At 38.1% G+C, this 19,465-nt stretch overlaps 1 protein-coding gene across 18 annotated transcripts in view; it reads left to right on the forward strand.

Moving 5' to 3' along the window:
• Positions 1 to 19,465, forward strand: part of VPS13B (vacuolar protein sorting 13 homolog B) — an 831,417-nt gene that overhangs the window by 98,990 nt on the left and 712,962 nt on the right. For all 18 annotated transcript variants that reach the window (XR_004346563.1, XR_004346562.1, XR_004346564.1 and 15 more), the window contains 3 exons: positions 2,021 to 2,212; positions 14,273 to 14,442; positions 17,210 to 17,404. Coding sequence is in view for 15 of the 18 variants with exons in the window: in XM_032610621.1 (XP_032466512.1) it covers positions 2,021 to 2,212; positions 14,273 to 14,442; positions 17,210 to 17,404 (557 nt within the window). In the remaining 3 variants the exon portion in view is untranslated. The remainder of the gene's footprint in view (positions 1 to 2,020; positions 2,213 to 14,272; positions 14,443 to 17,209; positions 17,405 to 19,465) is intronic.

Here is a 19,465-nt window from a genome sequence, read left to right on the forward strand (position 1 = left end):
AAGTAAATACCTTGCTGAAAAGATGTAGCTAAAAGCCAGTCAGTTTTACATTTTAGATAAGCTACTGGCATTATAATCAAGTTGCATTATCTGAAAAAAAGAATAGAAGCCTCTAGACTTCTACTGTTTTAGAGACAATCTGATGTCCAAATGAAGGGTCTTCTTGTAAATTGACGTTTTTTAAAGAAGCCTAATAGCCTCTGTAAGACTCAAAGAAGGATATTTTCCTTGTTTTTGAATATTTTGATTTGCAACCAGAGTCCTTCTGGTTATCTTCAAGCTACCTCATCCTAACAGGTAACTCTAGAAATGTCTGGTTTAGCTATGGAAAGTAGAATTTTTTTTATGTTAATGGTATGTTATTTATACCTAATTTATAATGTGACTCTTATTTATGTATATCATAAAATATGTTTAAGATTAACTTTGTATGTTTTATTTGTGACATTTAAGTCTGTGTGTAGTCATCTTGTTAAGAATACATGAGAGGGCTTCCCTGGTGGCGCAGTGGTTGAGAGTCCGCCTGCCGATGCAGGGGACACAGGTTCGTGCTCTGGTCCGGGAAGATCCCACATGCCGCGGAGCGGCTGGGCCCGTGAGCTATGGCTGCTGAGCCTGCGCGTCCGGAGCCTGTGCTCCGCAGCGGGAGAGGCCACAATAGTGAGAGGCCCGCGTACCGCAAAAAAATAAAATTAAAAAAAAAAAAAAAAGAATATATGAGGACTTCCCTGGTGGCACAGTGGTTAAGAATCTGCCTGCCAATGCAGGGGACACAGGTTCGAGCCCTGGTCTGGGAAGATCCCACGTGCCACAGAGCAACTAAGCCCATGCGCCACAACTGAGCCTGTGCTCTAGAGCCCGCGAGCCACAACTGCTGAACCTGCGTGCCAGGACTACTGAAGCCTGCGTGCCTAGAACCCATATTCCACAACAAGAGAATCAACCGCAATGAGAAGCCCGCGCACTGCAACGAGGAGTAGCCCCCGCTCACTGCAACTAGAGAAAGCCTGCGCGCAGCACAGAAGACCCAACGCAGCCAAAAATAAATAAATAAATTTTAAAAAAGTTTTTTTTAAGAAAGAATATATGAATAATAAATTTAATTATTTTTTTCATCTCTGCTACTGTGACTAGAGATTGAACTGGACTCCTTTGTTTGAAATGAAGGAAATGTATTTTTGAAAAAGTTACTAAAAGGTGTAGATACAGAATTTTTGATTAACTGGGCCTTCCTAGATTCTAAAGGTAGTAAATGCTGGAAAGGTTTACTTCCCTATTTTTTTTTGAATAAACGTAAGACTTAAGAAGTAAAATTTACTGTATGTTATCACTTAAAATGGTGAATTTATATATTAAAATCAAATCTCAAAGGTGTGGACAGGTTAGATAAGGAGAAATACCTGTAGGTAGTGCTAAGATTTTCTTTAGAAGACATCTTTCGTTCCTCGTCGACATGTGGTCAGATAAGGGATTGGGGAAATTGGATTCCACCCTGTGGAGCATGGCTATAATGGTTTTATTCTGGAAAAAGTTCAAATCGAGTAATACCTATTGTTTACTTCCATGGTCATTAGAAAACTCTCGAGGCACCTTTGAACATGTAGCTTTAAGCAATCAATTTTTCTGTGTAACTTCTAAGATAAAATAGTAAAATGCAACTTCTTTGAGAGTCTCCTTTCCCAGTCAACCTAATAGTATTGTGTATAGAATTATTAGGTATAGGCCAATTAGGTTTTAGAGAATAATATTTAAGAATGACCATTTCAATTTTGTAGCACATCTTATAACATTAAATAGATAACAGGAATAATTGTTTTTCAAATCAACTGTTTTTTGTTGATAATACCTTCTCACCTACATAAAGAAAAATATAGATCAGCAGGGTTCTGTGTATCCAGTTGATGTAGAATTGGTTTTAAGGCATTAAGCTCTAAGCTAAAAAGATAAGAGAAATATTAAAATATATATTTGGTATATCTGATTGATGCTTACCTGTTAATATAATTTTGGCTTCTTGTAGGTTCTGCAAATCAACAAGACTTTTCTTCGGGGAAAATTGAAGATTTGGGAACACTTCGGGAAAAGTCTACCAAAAGCCTTGTTATAGGTCCTCTTGATTTTCGCTTGGATAGCAGTGCAGTACATAGAATTTTAAAAATGATTGTTTGTGCCTTGGAACATGAATACGAACCATATAGTAGACTAAAACCAGGTTTGTTTTTGGCTTAATTTTGAATCTCTTGCCAGTTGATTTGAATGACTGTATAATCCAATTTGTTGTATTTTGCTAACTTAACGTTTTTAGTATATTTTGCCTGATTTTCATATATTTACTTGTTAAAGAGTAAACTTACATGTGGAAGTTACAGGAGAGGTTGGTATTCCACAACTATTTGCATAAGTATGTGCTTTTTTGGCCAGCATTTGTCAGTATTTTATTTTATTTTATTTTATTTTTTTAACATCTTTATTGGAGTATAATTGCTTTACAATGGTGTGTTAGTTTCTGCTTTATAACAAAGTGAATCAGTTATACATATACATATGTTCCCATATCTCTTCCCTTTCGTGTTTCCCTCCCTCCCACCCTCCCTATCCCACCCCTCCAGGTGGTCACAAAGCACTGAGCTGATCTCCCTGTGCTATGCGACTGCTTCCCACTAGCTATCTACCTTATGTTTGGTAGTGTATATATGTCCATGCCTCTCTCTCGCTTTGTCACACCTTACCCTTCCCCCTCCCCATGTCCTCAAGTCCATTCTCTAGTAGGTCTAGTAGGACACAGTCTTTATTCCTGTCTTACCCCTAGTTTCTTCATGACAGTTTTTTGTTTTTCCTTAAATTCCATATATATGTGTTAGCATATGGTATTTGTCTCTCTCCTTCTGACTTATTTCACTCTGCATGACAGATTCTGGGTCTATCCACCTCATTACAAATAGCTCAATTTCGTTTCTTTTTATGGCTGAGTAATATTCCATTGTATATATGTGCCACATCTTCTTTATCCATTCATCCGATGATGGACACTTAGGTTTTTTCCATCTCTGGGCTATTGAAAATAGAGCTACAATGAACATTTTGGTACATGACTGTTTTTGAATTATGGTTTTCTCAGGGTATATGCCCAGCAGTGAGATTGCTGGGTCATATGGTAGTTCTATTTGTAGTTTTTTAAGGAACCTCCATACTGTTCTCCACAGTGGCTGTATCAATTTACATTCCAACCAACAGTGCAAGAGTGTTTGCTTTTCTCCACACCCTCTCCAGCATTTATTGTTTCTAGATTTTTTGATGATGGCCATTCTGACTGGTGTGAGGTGATATCTCATTGTAGTTTTGATTTGCATTTCTCTAATGATTAATGATGTTGAGCATTCTTTCATGTGTTTGTTGGCAGTCTGTATATCTTCTTTGGAGAAATGTCTGTTTAGGTCTTCTGCTCATTTTTGGATAGGGTTGTTTGTTTTTTTGTAATTAAGCTGCATGAGCTGTTTATAAATTTTGGAGATTAATCCTTTGTCAGTTGCTTCATTTGCAAATATTTTCTCCCATTCTGAGGGTTGTCTTTTCGTCTTGTTTATGGTTGCCTTTACTGTGCAAAAGCTTTTAAGTTTCATTAGGTCCCATTTGTTTATTTTTGTTTTTATTTCCATTTCTCTAGGAGGTGTGTCAAAAAGGATCTTGCTGTGATTTATGTCATAGAGTGTTCTTCCTATGTTTTCCTCTAAGAGTTTGATAGTGTCTGGCCTTACATTTAGGTCTTTAATCCATTTTGAGCTTATTTTTGTGTATGGTGTTAGGGAGTGATCTAATTTCATACTTTTACATGTACCTGTCCAGTTTTCCCAGCACCACTTATTGAAGAGGCTGTCCTTTCTCCACTGTACATTCCTGCCTCCTTTATCAAAGATAAGATGACCATATGTGCGTAGGTTTAATCTCTGGGCTTTCTACCCTGTTCCACTGATCTATCTTTCTGTTTTTGTGCCAGTACCATACTGTCTTGATTACTGTAGCTTTGTAGTGTAGTCTGAAGTCAGGGAGCTTGATTCCTCCAGCTCCGTTTTTTGTTCTCAAGATTGCTTTGGCTATTTGGGGTCTTTTGTGTTTCCATACAAATTGTGAAGTTTTTTGTTCTAGTTCTGTGAAAAATGCCAGTGGTAGTTTGATAGTGATTGTATTGAATCTGTAGATTGCTTTGGATGGTAGAGTCATTTTCACAATGTTGATTCTTCCAATCCAAGAACATGGTATATCTCTCCATCTATTTGTATCATCTTTAATTTCTTTCATCAGTGTCTTATAATTTTTTGCATACAGGTCTTTTGTCTCCTTAGGTAGGTTTATTCCTAGATATTTTATTCTTTTTGTTGCAATGGTAAATGGGAGAATTTTCTTGATATCAGATTTTTCATCATTAGTGTATAGGAGTGCCAGAGATTTCTGTGCATTAATTTTGTATCCTGCTACTTTACCAAATTCATTGATTAGCTCTAGTAGTTTTCTGGTAGCATATTTAGGATTCTCTACGTATAGTATCATGTCACCTGCAAACAGTGACAGTTTTAGTACTTCTTTTCCAATTTGGATTCCTTTTACTTCTTTCTCTCTCCTGATTGCCGTGGCTGGGACTTCCAAAACTATGTTGAATAGTAGTGGTGAGAGTGGGCAACCTTGTCTTGCTCCTGATCTTAGTGGAAATGCTTTCAGTTTTTCACCATTGAGGATGCTGTTGGTTGTAGGTTTGTCATATATGGCCTTTATTATGTTGAGGAAAGTTCCCTGTTTGCCTACTTTCTGCAGGGTTTTTATCATAAATGGGTGTTGAATTTTGTCGAAAGCTTTCTCTGCATCAATTGAGATGATCATATGGTTTTTCCCCTTCAGTGTGTTAATATGGGGTATCATGTTGATTGATTTGCATATATTGAAGCATCCTTGCATTCCTGGAATAAACCCCACTTGATCATGGTGTATGATCCTTTTAATGTGCTGTTGGATTCTGTTTGCTAGTATTTTGTTGAGGATTTTTGCATCTATGTTCATCAGTGATATTGGCCTGTAGTTTTCTTTCTTTGTGACATCCTTGTCTGGTTTTGGTATCAGGGTGATGGTGGCCTTGTAGAATGAGTTTGGGAGTGTTCCTCCCTCTGCTATATTTTGTAAGGGTTTGAGAAGGATAGGTGTTAGCTCTTCTCTAAATGTTTGATAGAATTCGCCTGTGAAGCCATCTGGTCCTGGGCTTTTGTTTGTTGGAAGAGTTTTAATCACAGTTTCAATTTCAGTGCTTGTGATTGGTCTTTTCATATTTTCTATTTCTTCCTGATTCAGTCTTGGCAGGTTGTGCATTTCTAAGAATTTGTCCATTTCTTCCAGGTTGTCCATTTTATTGGTATAGAGTTGCTTGTAGTAATCTCTCATGATCTTTTGTATTTCTGCAGTGTCAGTTGTTACTTCTCCTTTTTCATTTCTAATTCTGTTGATTTGAGTCTTCTCCCTTTTTTTCTTAATGAGTCTGGCTAATGGTTTATCAATTTTGTTTATCTTCTCAAAGAACCAGCTTTTAGTTTTATTGATCTTTGCTATTGTTTCCTTCATTTATTTTTTCATTTATTTCTGATCTGATATTTATGATTTCTTTCCTTCTGCTAACTTTGGGGTTTTTTTGTTCTTTTTTCTCTAATTGATTTAGGTGCAAGGTTAGGTTGTTTATTCGAGATGTTTCCTGTTTCTTAAGGTAGGATTTTATTGCTATAAACTTCCCTCTTAGAACTAGTTTTGCTGCATCCCATAGGTTTTGGGTCATCGTGTCTGCATTGTCATTTGTTTTAGGTATTTTTTGATTTCCTCTTTGATTTCTTCAGTGATCACTTCGTTATTATGTAGTGTATTGTTTAGCCTCCATGTGTTTGTATTTTGTACAGATGTTTTCCAGTAATTGATATCTAGTCTCATAGCGTTGTGGTCAGAAAAGATACTTGATACAATTTCAGTTTTCTTAAGTTTACCAAGGCTTGATTTGTGACCCAAGATATGATCTATCCTGGAGAATGTTCCATGAGCACTTGAGAAAAATATGTATTCTGTTGATTTTGGATGGAATGTCCTATAAATATCAATTAAGTCCATCTTGTTTAATGTATCATTTAAAGCTTGTGTTTCCTTATTTATTTTCATTTTTGATGATGTGTCCATTGGTGAAAGTGGGGCGTTAAAGTCCCCTACTATGAATGTGTTGCTGTCGAATTCCCCTTTTATGGCTGTTAGTATTTGCCATATGTATTGAGGTGCTCCTATGTTGGGTGCATAAATATTTACAATTGTTATATCTTCTTCTTGGATGGATCCCTTGATCATTATGTAGTGTCCTTCTTTGTCTCTTCTAATAGTCTTTATTTTTAATCTATTTTGTCTGATATGAAAATTGCTACTCCAGCTTTCTTTTGGTTTCCCTTTGCATGAAATATCTTTTTCCATCCCCTTACTTTCAGTCTGTATGTGTCTCTAGGTCTGAAGTGGGTCTCTTGTAGACAGCAAATATATGGGTCTTGTTTTTGCATCCATTTAGCCAATCTGTGTCTTCTGGTGGAAGCATTTATTCCATTTACATTTAAGGTAGTTATCGATATGTATGTTCCTATTCCCATTTTCTTTATTGTTTTGGGTTTGTTATTGTAGGTCTTTTCCTTCTCTTGTGTTTCTTGCCTAGAGAAGTTCCTTTAGCAGTTGTTGTAGAACTGGTTTGGTGGTGCTGAACTCTCTCAGCTTTCGCTTTTCTGTAAATGTTTTAATTTCTCTGTCAAATCTGAATGAGATCCTTGCTGGTCAGAGTAATCTTGGTTGCAGGTTTTTCTCCTTCATCACTTTAAATATGTCCTGCCAGACCCTTCGGGCTTGCAGAGTTTCTGCTGAAAGATCAGCTGTTAACCTTATGGAGATTCCCTTGTGTGTATTTGTTGTTTTTCCCTTGATGCTTTTAATATGTTTTCTTTGTATTTAATTTTTGACAGTTTGATTAATATGTGCCTTGGTGTATTTCTCCTTGGATTTATCCTGTATGGGACTCTCTGTGCTTCCTGGACTTGATTAACTATTTCCTTTCCCATATTAGGGAAGTTTTCAACTATAATCTCTTCAAATATTTTCTCAGTACCTTTCTTTTTCTCTTCTTCTTATGGAACCCCTATAATTCGAATGTTGGTGCATTTAATGTTGTCCCAGAGGTCTCTGAGACTGTCCTCAGTTCTTTTCATTCTTTTTTCTTTATTCTGCTCTGCAGTAGTTTTTTCCACTATTTTATCTTCCAGGTCACCTATCCGTTCTTCTGCCTCTGTTATTCTGCTCTTGATCCCATCTGCAGTATTTTTCATTTCATTTATTGTTTTGTTCATCATTATTTGTTTCCTCTTTAGTTCTTTTAAGTCCTTGTTAAATGTTTCTTGAATTTTGTCTATTCTATTTCCAAGATTTTGGATCATCTTTAGTATCATTATTCTGAATTCTTTTTCAGGTAGACTGCCTGTTTCCTCTTCATTTGTTAGGTCTGGTGGGTTTTTATCTTGCACATTCATCTGCTGTGTGTTTTTCTGTCTTCTCATTTTGCTTATCTTACTGTGTTTGGGGTCTCCTTTTTGCAGGCCGCAGGTTCGTAGTTCCCGTTGTTTTTGGTTTCTCTCCCCAGTCGCTAAGGTTGGTTCAGTGGGCTCTGTAGGCTTCCTGTTGGAGGGGACTAGTGCCTGTGTTCTGGTGGATGAGGCTGGATTTTGTATGTCTGATAGGCAGGTCCACGTCTGGTGGTGTGTTTTGGGGTGTCTGTGGCCTTATTATGATTTTAGGCAGCGTCTTTGCTAATGGGTGGGATTGTGTTCCTGTCTTGCTAGTTGTTTGGCATAGGGTGTCCAGCACTGTAGCTTGCTGGTTGTTGAGTGAAGCTTGGTGCTGGTGTTGAGATGGAAATCTCTGGGAGATTTTCACCGTTTGAATATTATGTGGAGGTGGGAGGTCTCTTGTGGACCAGTGTCGTGAAGTTGGCTCTCCCACCTCAGAGACACAGCACTGACTCCTGGCTGCAGCACCAAGAACCTTTCATCCACACGGCTCAGAAGAAAAGGGAGAAAAAGTAGAAAGAAAGAATTAATAGAAGTAGAAAGGAAGCAAGCAAGAAGGAAAGAAAGAAAGAAAGAAAGAAGGAAGGAAGGGATGGAGGGAGGGAGGGACGCAGGCAGGAAGGAAGCAAAAAAAGAAAGAACATAAAGTAAAATAAAATAAGATAAAATATAATAAAGTTATTAAAATAAAAAAATAATTATTAAGAGAAAAGAAAAAACAGACAGATAGAACCATAGGACAATGGTGGAAGCAAAGCTATACACACAAAATCTCACAGAAGCATACACATACAAACTCAGAAAAAGAGGTAAAGGGGAAAGAATCATAAATCTTGCTCTCAAAGTCCACCTCCTCAATTTGGGATGATTCGTTGTCTAAAGGAGGGAAGGAAGGAAAGAAAGATCGAAAATAAAGTAAGATAAAATAAAGTTATTAAAATAAAAAGTAATTATTAAGAAAAAAATTAAAAAAGGAAAGAAAAAGAAATCAGATGGATAGAACCCTTGGACAAATGGTGGAAGCAAAGCTATACAGACAGAATCTCACACAGAAGCATACTCATACACACTCACAAAAGAGGAGAAGGGGAAAAAATCATAAATCTTGCTCTCAAAGTCCACCTCCTCAATTTGGGATGATTCGTGTCTATTCAGGTATCCCACAGATGCAGGTACAAGAAGTTGATTGTGGAGCTTTAATCTGCTGCTTCTGAGGCTGTTGGGGGATATTTCCTTTTCTCTTCCTTGTTCTCACAGCTCCCAGGGGCTCAGCTTTGGATTTGGCCCTGCCTCTGTGTGTACGTCGCCGAAGGGCGTCTGTTTTTCACACAGATAGGACGGGGTTAAAGGAGCAACTGATTTGGGGGCTCTGGCTCACTCAGGCCGGGCGGAGGGAGGAGTGCGGGGTGGGCCTGCGGCGGTAGAGGCTGGCATGACATTGCACCAGCCTGAGGCGCGCCGTGCGTTCTCCCGGGGGAGTTGTCCCTGGATCACGGGACCCTGGGAGTGGCGGGCTTCATAGGCTCCCCGGAAGGGGGGTGTGGATAGTGACCTGTGCTCGCACACAGGCTTCTTGGTGGTGGCAGCAGCAGCCTTAGCGTCTCATGCCCGTCTCTGGGATCCGCGCTGTTAGCCGCGGCTTGCGCCCGTTTCTGGAGCTCCTTTAAGCAGCACTTTTAATCTAACCCTCTCCTCGTGCACCAGGAAACAAAGAGGGACGAAAAAGTGTTTTGCCTCTTCGGCAGGTTCAGACTTTTTCCCGGACTCCCTCCTGGCCAGCCATGACGCACTACCCACTTCAGGCTGTGTTCACGCTGCCAACGCCAGTTCTCTCCTGGCGCTCCGACCAAAGCTGGAGCCTCAGTTCCCAGCCCCGCCCGCCCCGGCGGGTGAGCAGACAAGCCTCTTGGGCTGGTGAGTGCCGGTCGGCACCGATCCTCTGTGCGGGAATCTCTCTGCTTTGCCCCCCGCACCCCTGTTGCTGTGCTCTCCTCTGCGGCTCCAAAGCTTTCCCCCTCAGCCACCTGCAGTCTCAGCCCGCGAAGGGGCTTCCTAGTGTGTGGAAACCTTTCCTCCTTCACAGTTCCCTCCCACTGGTGCAGGTTCCGTCCGTATTCTTTCTGTTTATTCTTTTTTTCTTTTACCCTACCCAGGTACGTGGGGGGTTTCTTGCCTTTAAGGAGGTCTGACGTCTTCTGCCAGTGTTCAGTAGGTGCTCTGCAGGAGTTGCTCCACGTGTAGATGTATTTCTGCTTTATCTGTGGGGAGGAAGGCGATCTCCGTGTCCTACTCCTCCACCATCTTCCCGGAAGCCTGTCAGTATTTTGTTGTCACCTTTTGATACTCTTCCCCTTGTATACTCCTGAAATATGACCATTTTTCCACTTTAGTGTATTCTAAGGAGGAGACATGAAGAAGATGGGTTTTAAGCATATGAATTTAAAATTCAAGAAAACTTAGGTCCTACTGGTAAAAAAATTTTGTGTGACTGATATTTTCTGCATGGTATAAAGATAGGTTATCACAGTTTCATAAAATACAAATTTCCTTTTCATGCAATGAAGCACTCTAGAGCAGGACTTAAGAGTATAATGAGGGGGCTTCCCTGGTGGCGCAGTGGTTGAGAGTCCGCCTGCCGATGCAGGGGACGCGGGTTCGTGCCCCGGTCTGGGAGGATCCCACATGCCGCGGAGCGGCTGGGCCCGTGAGCCATGGCCGCTGAGCCTGCGCGTCCGGAGCCTGTCCTCCGCAACGGGAGAGGCCACAGCGGTGAGAGGCCCGCGTAACGCATTAAAAAAAAAAAAAAAAAAAAAGAGTATAATGAGGAAGTATAGAATAATAAAGACCTCAGCCTGTGGCATCAGGCTGAGTTTGACCCCCACTTCTTACTGACTTTAGGAAGTAATCAACATTACTGATTTTTCCATTTCTCTATCTCTATGAGTTTAATTATTGCAATAGAGTTGGTTAAATTGTCTCCCCAGTATCCATTCTCCTCTTATAGTAATAGAAATTTCTATGATAGAAATTTTCTTGATAGAAATAGACTTCACTTCCCAAATGCAGTCATATGACTAGGTTCTGGCTACTGGATGGGAGCAAAACTTCATGTGAATTTTTGCGACAGTACTTTAAAAGGAAAAGAGTGTGCCTTCCTTTTTTACTGTTTCCCTTCCTTCTTGCTGGAAAGCAATTATAATGGCAGGGCTGGACCTGCTAGCTTCAACTCTGAGATGAAAACTTCATGCTGAGGATGGCAGAACAATAAGATAGAGACAGCCTAAGTCTTCAGTAGTGTGGTGGCACCATGGATCCTCTAGACTCAGATTGTTGAGTGAAAGAGAAATAAGCATTGTTTTTGTTGACACTTCAGTTATTTTCTCTTGTCACAGCAAATTTGCTGTTGTCCTAAATGATACACTTATAGGACCTACTTCCAAAGACTAATGCATGTAAAATCACGTAACATAATGCTGTAAGTGCTTGATATGTTCATGCATTCATTTCTTGCACCTTGCTTGAATGCCTGCTCCATTGCCAGATACTCTGATAAGTGCTAGGATAGTATGTACAGAAGGGCTAGAACAGAAAACTGTGACAGCACCAAATGTAGGGGAGGATGTGAAGAAACTGGATCACTGATTCATTGCTGGTGGGAATATAAAATGGTACAGCCACTCCTAAAAACGTTTTGGCAGTTTTTTATAAAACTTAACATGCAGCTGCCATATAGCCCAGCAACTGCATTCCTGGGCATTTATCCCAGAGAAATGAGAACTAATGTTCATACAAAAAATAGTATATAATTAATTTTTCTCATGTTAAAACCCAAGCTGGTAGGTACTCCAGGGGACTAGGGTGACTCTCTTTCATGATGTGGTCTTAGACCCAGAATTCCTTTTATCTTGTTTTTCCACCATCCTCTGAGGTATACTTCATCTACATGGTCGGTGTTGGCTCACCATTACAGTGTCTAATTTTAATCAACAGGAAGGGGGAACAAGAGAAAACGGTAGACATGTAGTTTCACTTAATGACATGGCTCTGTCATCTTATTGACCCAAACTTAGTAACATGTCCCTGCACCCAGCAGCCAGGGAGGCTGGAAAATGTATTCTCTAGACGGAGTCCATATACCTCACTTAAAATTCAGAGAGTTTTATTGCTAAAAGGAAGAAGAAAAGATTGCAATTAGCAATCTCTTCCACAGTGGAATTACGCCACACACACACACACACACACACACACACACACGTTTGTATAAAATGAATTTTTACTTGAAGCAGTTTATCATTTCAGAAATATTTATGATCTCTATAAAGTAACTGCTGCTAACTGACTTTGTACAGGCAGTTCTCTGAGTAGTTAGCAGTTCCCCCCCTCCCTTTTTTTTTTTTACTTCATTATTGAAGTATAAGGTACATACTGGAAAGCACACAAAACTAAGGGTATGGTTTTGTGAATTTTGTAAACTTAACCACATCTATGTGGCTAACTGTTCAGGAAATGGAACCTTACCACAACTCCAGTATTCTCCTTCTTACCCTCTTTTGGTTATTACTCTGAACCCCGAGGGTAGCCACCCTCCTTATTTCTAACATCCTAGATTTAGTTTGACATATTTTAGAATTCATGTAAATGTAATCACACAGTATATACTCTTTTGCCTGTGGCTTTAGCTTACATTATGTTTGTGGGATTCATTCTCATTTCTTTTTAGTATCCCATTTTGTGAATATACCATAACTTACTTATCCATTTTACTGTTGATGAGTATTTGGTTAGTTTCTAGTTTTTGGTTATTATGGTAGTGATGCTACCAACATTCTAGTACATACCTTTTGATTAACATATATACTAATTTCTGTTGGGAATTTAAGGGTGGAATCACTTAGGTAAAACGATCATGTATGTTCACCTTTAGTAAATATCTCCAGACTGTTCTCAATTTGGTTGAATCACTTTACACTCCTACCAGCAGTGTAGGAGAGTTTTAGTTGCCCTTGATCAGGGGGTTAGCAAATTATGACTTATTGCCTCCTTTTGTACAGCTTAAGAGTTGATAATGGGTTTTGCATTTTAAATAGTTGGAAAAAATACAAAAAAGATTGATATTTTGTGACGCATGAAAACTATATGAAAATTAATTTTCAGTTTTCATAGGTAAAGTTTTATTGGAACATAGTCTTGCTCATTTAGTTATGTGTTGTCTGTGACTGCTTTTGTACTACAGTTGCAGAATTGAGTAATTGGGGCAAGCTGTATGACCCACAAAGCCTAAAGTATTTTTTTAAAATTAATTAATTATTTTTTGGCTGTATTGGGTGTATTGGGTTTTCGTTGCTGTGCGTGGGCTTTCTCTAGTTGTGGCGAGCGGGGGCTACTCTTCGTTGTGGTGAGCAGGAGCTACTCTTCGTTGTGGTGAGCAGGAGCTACTCTTCGTTGTGGTGCATGGGCTTCTCATTGCACTGGCTTTTCTTGCAGAGCATAGGCTCTAGGCGCGCGGGCTTCAGTAGTTGTGGCTCGCGGGCTCTAGAGTGCAGGTTCAGTAGTTGTGGCCCATGGGCTTAGTTGCTCCACGGCATGTGGGATCTTCCTGGATCAGGGCTTGAACTCGTGTCCCCTGCATTGGCAGGTGGATTCTTAACCACTGTGTCACCAGGGAAGTCCCCTAAGGTATTTTCTTTTCTTTCTTTTTTTTTTTTAATTTTATTTATTTACTTATTTTTGGCTGTGTTGGGTCTTCGTTGCTGTGCGTGAGCTTTCTCTAGTTGCAGCGAGCAGGAGGTACTCTTTGTTGCGGTGTGCGGGCTTCTCATTGCAGTGGCTTCTCTTGTTGTGGAGCACTGGCTTCAGTAGTTGTGGCTCGTGGGCTCTAGAGCGTAGGCTCAGTTGTGGCGCACGGGCTTAGTTGCTCCTTGGCATGTGGGATCTTCCCGGACCAGGGCTCAAACCTGTGTCCCCTGCATTGGCAGGTGGATTCTTAACTGCTGCACCACCAGGGAAGTCCCTCCTGAAGTATTTTCTATATGGCTCTTTATAGAAAAAGTTTGCTGATACGTATTTGCCAACTTTTAGTATTCTTAGTCTTTTTCATTTTAGCTTTTCCAGTGGATGTGTAGTGCTACCACATCGTGACATTATTTGCAGTTATCTGATACCTAACAATGTTAACTTGCTTTTGAAATAACTTTTAACCATTTGGATATATTATCTTTTGCTTGTTCAAGGCTTTTTTGCCCATTTTTCCATTGAATTATTGGTTTATTTTTGATTTTTAGGTAGTTTTAAATTTTTAATATGCTGTGTGTACAAGTCCTTTATGCATATACCTATGTCTATCTATGTGTCTGTCTATGGCAAATATTTTCTCCTAGTCTATGGCTTGAATTTGCATTATCTCAGTGGTGTTTTTATGAAAGGAAGCTGTTATTCTTTTGATGACAGAGATTAAAAATTTCTTTAAAATATAAAACAAATTTTTACATAGCAAAGGCATACATTTCTAGAGTAATTTATTCTTCTTTAAGGCAACATTTTTACAACTGCTTCATTGTTGAAAAAAAGAATTTGACCTTAAAATTTGGAGAACTGATGAATTTTTTCATTAAGAAAATTATTTAAAAATAAATTTTCATTGCATTTTTATTATTTCATTTTAGATATTAAGGGTGAAAGTGAAACAATGCTGAATCCTGAAGAAGTGGCATCTTTGGAGGAATATATTCCTACTCGACATACAAGTATTACTCTCCTCAAATGTACCTTTACAATTTTCATGGCTGAATTCAACTTGCTGGATCATTTGCTACCTGTCATTATGGGAGAAAAGGTATATTTTGTCATTCACTACTTGTTTTCTCATACATGTATATTTATTGGTCCTGTGATATTGTAAGAGGAAGTTGATTAAGTAATAGAATATCAGAATATCTGTCTATATATAATAGTTATCCATGATGAAGTTAAAGCAATGTAACTACGATTATTAATTCTTAGAAAATAATTTATATATATTATATAAAATAAATAGATTAAAAAAATAACCTCAAGCTAAGGTTCTATAAAGAAATGTTGAAGAGCATTTGCCTTGTTGTCAGACCATGTACAAGCTATGACACCTTAGGACACTGCTTTATATCTCTAAGCCTTGTTTTCCTTTTCTGAAAAACAAAAGAAAATTATATTTTTCATGTAGGCTGACAGAGTCAGCCAGTAAAGAAGCAATAAGCCCTGATAGATTCAGATAGTTTATTACTTACATAGACAGCAAAAGCAAATCAGTAATGGTGTTGGCTTGCCTTGTCCCTTTCAGGACAACCCTGAATCTAGAGTGCCAAATGACCTGCAGGGCACATGGTAGGGTACCTTGTTGGCAAGGATTCAGTTCCACACTGCAGCTAAGCAGTTACATAGCCTACAGCTGTACTCTGAGAGAGTAGATGGAAAGCCCCATGAATGAGGGATGCTGATGAGAAAATTTCCCCATAGCAGTGTTTCTCAAGATGAGAAGTCGACTGAGAAATGGTCTTTTAGCAGTTCTGCACAAGACCGCCTATTTTCCCCTGTTCTGATAATATCATAGGGTGCTCCACCAAGGCTTATGTCTTGTGTGGTTTAGCCTTGCCTTGTGGGCTACATGGATTTTAAGATTGTCTGGGTGCTGGCATAGAGCAGTTCCCCCAAAGTACCTAGCTCCTAGAATGATTTTGAATATTCAGTGAGATAATGCATGTAAACCATTTTGCACATATTAGGAACCCAGTGATTATTACTGTGTTTTTTAATGAGGACTTATTAGTTGCTTAATATTTTAGGTCTGTATACAATGTATTGCTTTCTGAGTCTGCCATATACATATAAGGTATTATCTGTTATCTTTAATTTATTATTTTGGGGGTTATATGTCTTTTAATGGTGACATGATGATGATTATGGAAGTAAAAATTGTCCTAACTTTAAATAAAAAGAACTTATGGAAGTATGGCAAAGAATTAAGATATATCAGTTTCATTTTGTATATTTGCTCTCTATCAGCCACTCATAATTGTTCATTGTATTGCTGGGTAAAGAGATCATCTGGGGAAAATTTCAGTGGAGAAGAATTGAAATATGACAGTACTTTAACTATGGTTAATAAGTTCAAGAAAGAGACAAAAAAGTGGAAGATTTCAAAAGACCTCAATCCATTAAAAAAAGAACAAAATGAAATTCTGGAGCTGAAAACTATAACACAAACTAGAAATAAAAGGATGGAAAAAGATACACCATTTAAGTGCTAATCAAAGGAAAGATAGAGTGGTTATTTTAATATCAGAAAATGTAGAGCTTAAGACAAGAGGTATTGATAGAAATAAAGAGTCATTCCATAATGATAAGTGTTAACTCAAAGAGTGAACAGTAGATAATGCTCAGAGATATGTTGAATGAAAGAAGGCAGACATGAGTATGTACTGTGTGATTCTGTTTAAATGAAATCGAAGAACAGACAAAAGAATATTGACCACCCCTGGTGGGGATTTGATATTACCTGAGAAGGGATATAGGAAACCCTTTTAGGGTGCTTGAAATGTGTGGTGGTTACATACATAACAATTTGTTGAACTCTATGTTTAAGATTTTGTGCTTTACTGTATATTATATCTCAATAATCCAAAATAAAGTCCCTTAGTAAAGTAATTGCTCAATATGTGATGGTTTAAAAATTATTAATGAGTCAAAAAGGAAGAACTTATTTTTAGGTACAGTGTTTCTCAATAATGGTAGTATTGGCTTTTTGGACTAGGGAAGTATTATGTAGTTTTACCATCTTTAGCCAATGCCTGCTAAATGCCAGTACTGTTCCCCTATTATTATGATAATGAAACAGATAAAACAATTAAACTGTTCTTTCCACACCTCTGGATGGAGGGTCATACTGTTCCTCATTGAGAGCTACAGGTATGGGAATAAGTTCAAGGGCTGGAAGGGGTGGCTTGCTAATTGGGTTCACACCCTGGACATGTTGAAATTTATCTGCATTTACTTGGAAGCTTGGAAAGATTCTGTAACGCTGAAAATATGAAGCCTACCTCGAGATTCTTAGGACTTTATGAGCCTTTAGCATGTTTAATATTAGTAGATATGATGTGGATCGGAAATTTTTCTGTCCTGCAAACTTTGCTTATTGTATCTTTCAGATTGTCTTGAGTAGTGCACTTAGTCGTTTAGTCATCTAAATGTGTATAAAGGGAAAGAAGATAAAGGCTCTGAAATATCTAGGATTTTTTTGTGTGTGTGAATTATTGAGCTTAAGAAAATACCTTCAATGTACTGAGGCACGTTGTGACAATATTCTAGTTGACTGAAAAAATAAAAAGCTTTAGCTAAAAGGGCATTGATAATTTCACAGTAAATAGGCATTCTTTGAAATCTGGTATATAACTAAAAATAGGTAGAAGGTGTTTCTATTTGGTTACAGTAAGAGAGTCCCATAGAAAGCATCATTTCTAGGATGATTTGATATCACTGCATAATGTGTCACTCTGAAGCTTGTATAGAGGGCGTTGCACATCAGTTACTTTCTCCTGAAATATAAACTGAACACTATTATTTTCTAGAACTCAAGTAATTTCATGAATACTACAAACTTCCAGTCTCTTCGGCCTTTGCCATCCATTCAGATACTGGTGGATAAAATTAATCTGGAACATTCTGTGCCGATGTATGCTGAACATTTGGTGCATGTGGTCAGCAGCCTTACTCAGCCTTCTGATAATCTGCTTCATTATTGCTATGCACATTGCTACCTTAAGGTATGAAAAGTGAATTTTCTTCTGTATTAGTATTTGGTTGGCTTCGGGAGAATTAAATCTTTTTTTTCTTGGAGTTGTAATTTTACAGAATTAGTACCCTGTAAGATGAGATTTAAATAAGATATGATAGGTATATTCATTATTCAGCATAATTAATATAAAAATAAAAGTGTACCTATTTTAAAGATTTCTTTAGTTATTTGGTGTTAATAGCTTGATATCCGTAAGATAATAGTAATTATAATTTTTGAAGATTGCATATATCATTGATTATAAGCAATGTAAAAGAGCACTAAGGATGTTTTAAAAGATTCATGATTTCTTAAAAAAAAAAGATTCATGATTTCTTTGAGGTGAATATTTGTGAGAGACAATGTTTTATAAAGCAAGTTTAATACATTTTTTTTTAGTCATTTTCTTCTTATTGAATTCATGTTAATTTCTTAATGCCAAGGAAAACTTTATTACTTTAAATCAAGTTATGTAAAGTTAATTATTGGAGACTTTGCTCAGCTCTTCCATCTTTTTTTTTTTTAATAAATATGTGATACATCCCACCGTAGGTACTTACAAATAGATAAGCTCAGATGTTGAGTAATAAGTGTTTTTGCTAAGCAAATACACATGTATAATCTAAGTAGAGATAGCATGTACCTAATTAAATTCTGTTTTATGGACTAAAGGAAGCTATGTCAAGTTGAAATCAAGAATAAGTACTAAAGTGAGAGAGTGGCATGGACATATATATACACTATATAACGTAAAATAGCTAGCTAGTGGGAAGCAGCCGCATAGCACAGGGAGATCAGCTCCGTGCTTTGTGACCACCTAGAGGGGTGGGATAGGGAGGGTGGGAGGGAGGGAGATGCAAGAGGGAAGAGATATGGGGACATATGTATGTGTATAACTGATTCACTTTGTTATAAAGCAGAAAGTGGAAAACCATTGTAAAGCAATTATGCTCTAATAAAGATGTAAAAAAAAATAAGTACTAAAAATGCACTAAATTTTATGTAAAGTACTGAAAATTAGAGAACTCCAAAAATAGACTTCTGGCTTTATTGTTTCATGCTTTATAGTTTGATGTTTTGAAGTTCTTAAATATTTGTGTCTTTTTTTTTTTTTTTTTTTTTTCCGGTACGCTGGCCTTTCACTGTCGCGGCCTCTCCCGCTGCGGAGCACAGGCTCTGGACGCGCAGGCTCAGCGGCCATGGCCCACGGGCCCAGTCGCTCCTCGGCATGCGGGATCTTCCCGGACTGGGACACGAACCCGCGTCCCCAGCATCGGCAGACGGACTCCCAACCACTGCGCCACCAGGGAAGCCCAATATTTGTGTCTTTGTAGAGTAAAAAGAAAGCAATTTAAAGATATTAGTTTTAGATCACCTCCAGGCATATTTAAATTTAAGGTGTTAAAATTTGATTGTTTTCAAACCATGTAGAGTGGAAAAACTCATCTTTTTCTAGATGTCCATGCAAAGCCCATTTTTAAGATGATGGAGAAGGAAATTCTACTTCCTTGATGGAGGAGTTGACAGTATTATGTTACAAAGGGGTGTGGACACAGGAAAGTATGATTCTTTGGACATAATTATTATAATGATCTGTAACAAGTGTTTTATGTCATGCGGAGAGTAGCAGAAGGTATTTTAGAAAGTTAGATACATACTTGTGCTTTTTTATTCACTCCCACAATTAATACACCAAGGTGTATGATTTTTTTTTAATATTGGCACAACTTGAATATCAGGTTATATTGTTAAGAATATTTGCCTTGTTTTATCAAAGCAAGTATAATTTTAGGCAGTTCTTTCTAAGGTATTCTACTTTCGTGGGATTCATTCATTTGGTAAATACTGAGTTCTTTTCATACTGCAGACACTCAGCATTAAAGATGAAACAGGCATGCCCTATCCTCAAGGAAAATGGTCACCAAAGCTATTGGTCACCAATATGGTTGTCATTCATACTGACATAAAAGTTATTGGAATAGTTGTTTACCACTACTACTTGTTAATATGTTAAATGAATTTCCAGGGAAATGTAAGAGTTACAGTGTAG

Source organism: Phocoena sinus, chromosome 17 (assembly GCF_008692025.1).
Source record: "Phocoena sinus isolate mPhoSin1 chromosome 17, mPhoSin1.pri, whole genome shotgun sequence".
Classification (NCBI taxonomy): domain Eukaryota; kingdom Metazoa; phylum Chordata; class Mammalia; order Artiodactyla; family Phocoenidae; genus Phocoena; species Phocoena sinus.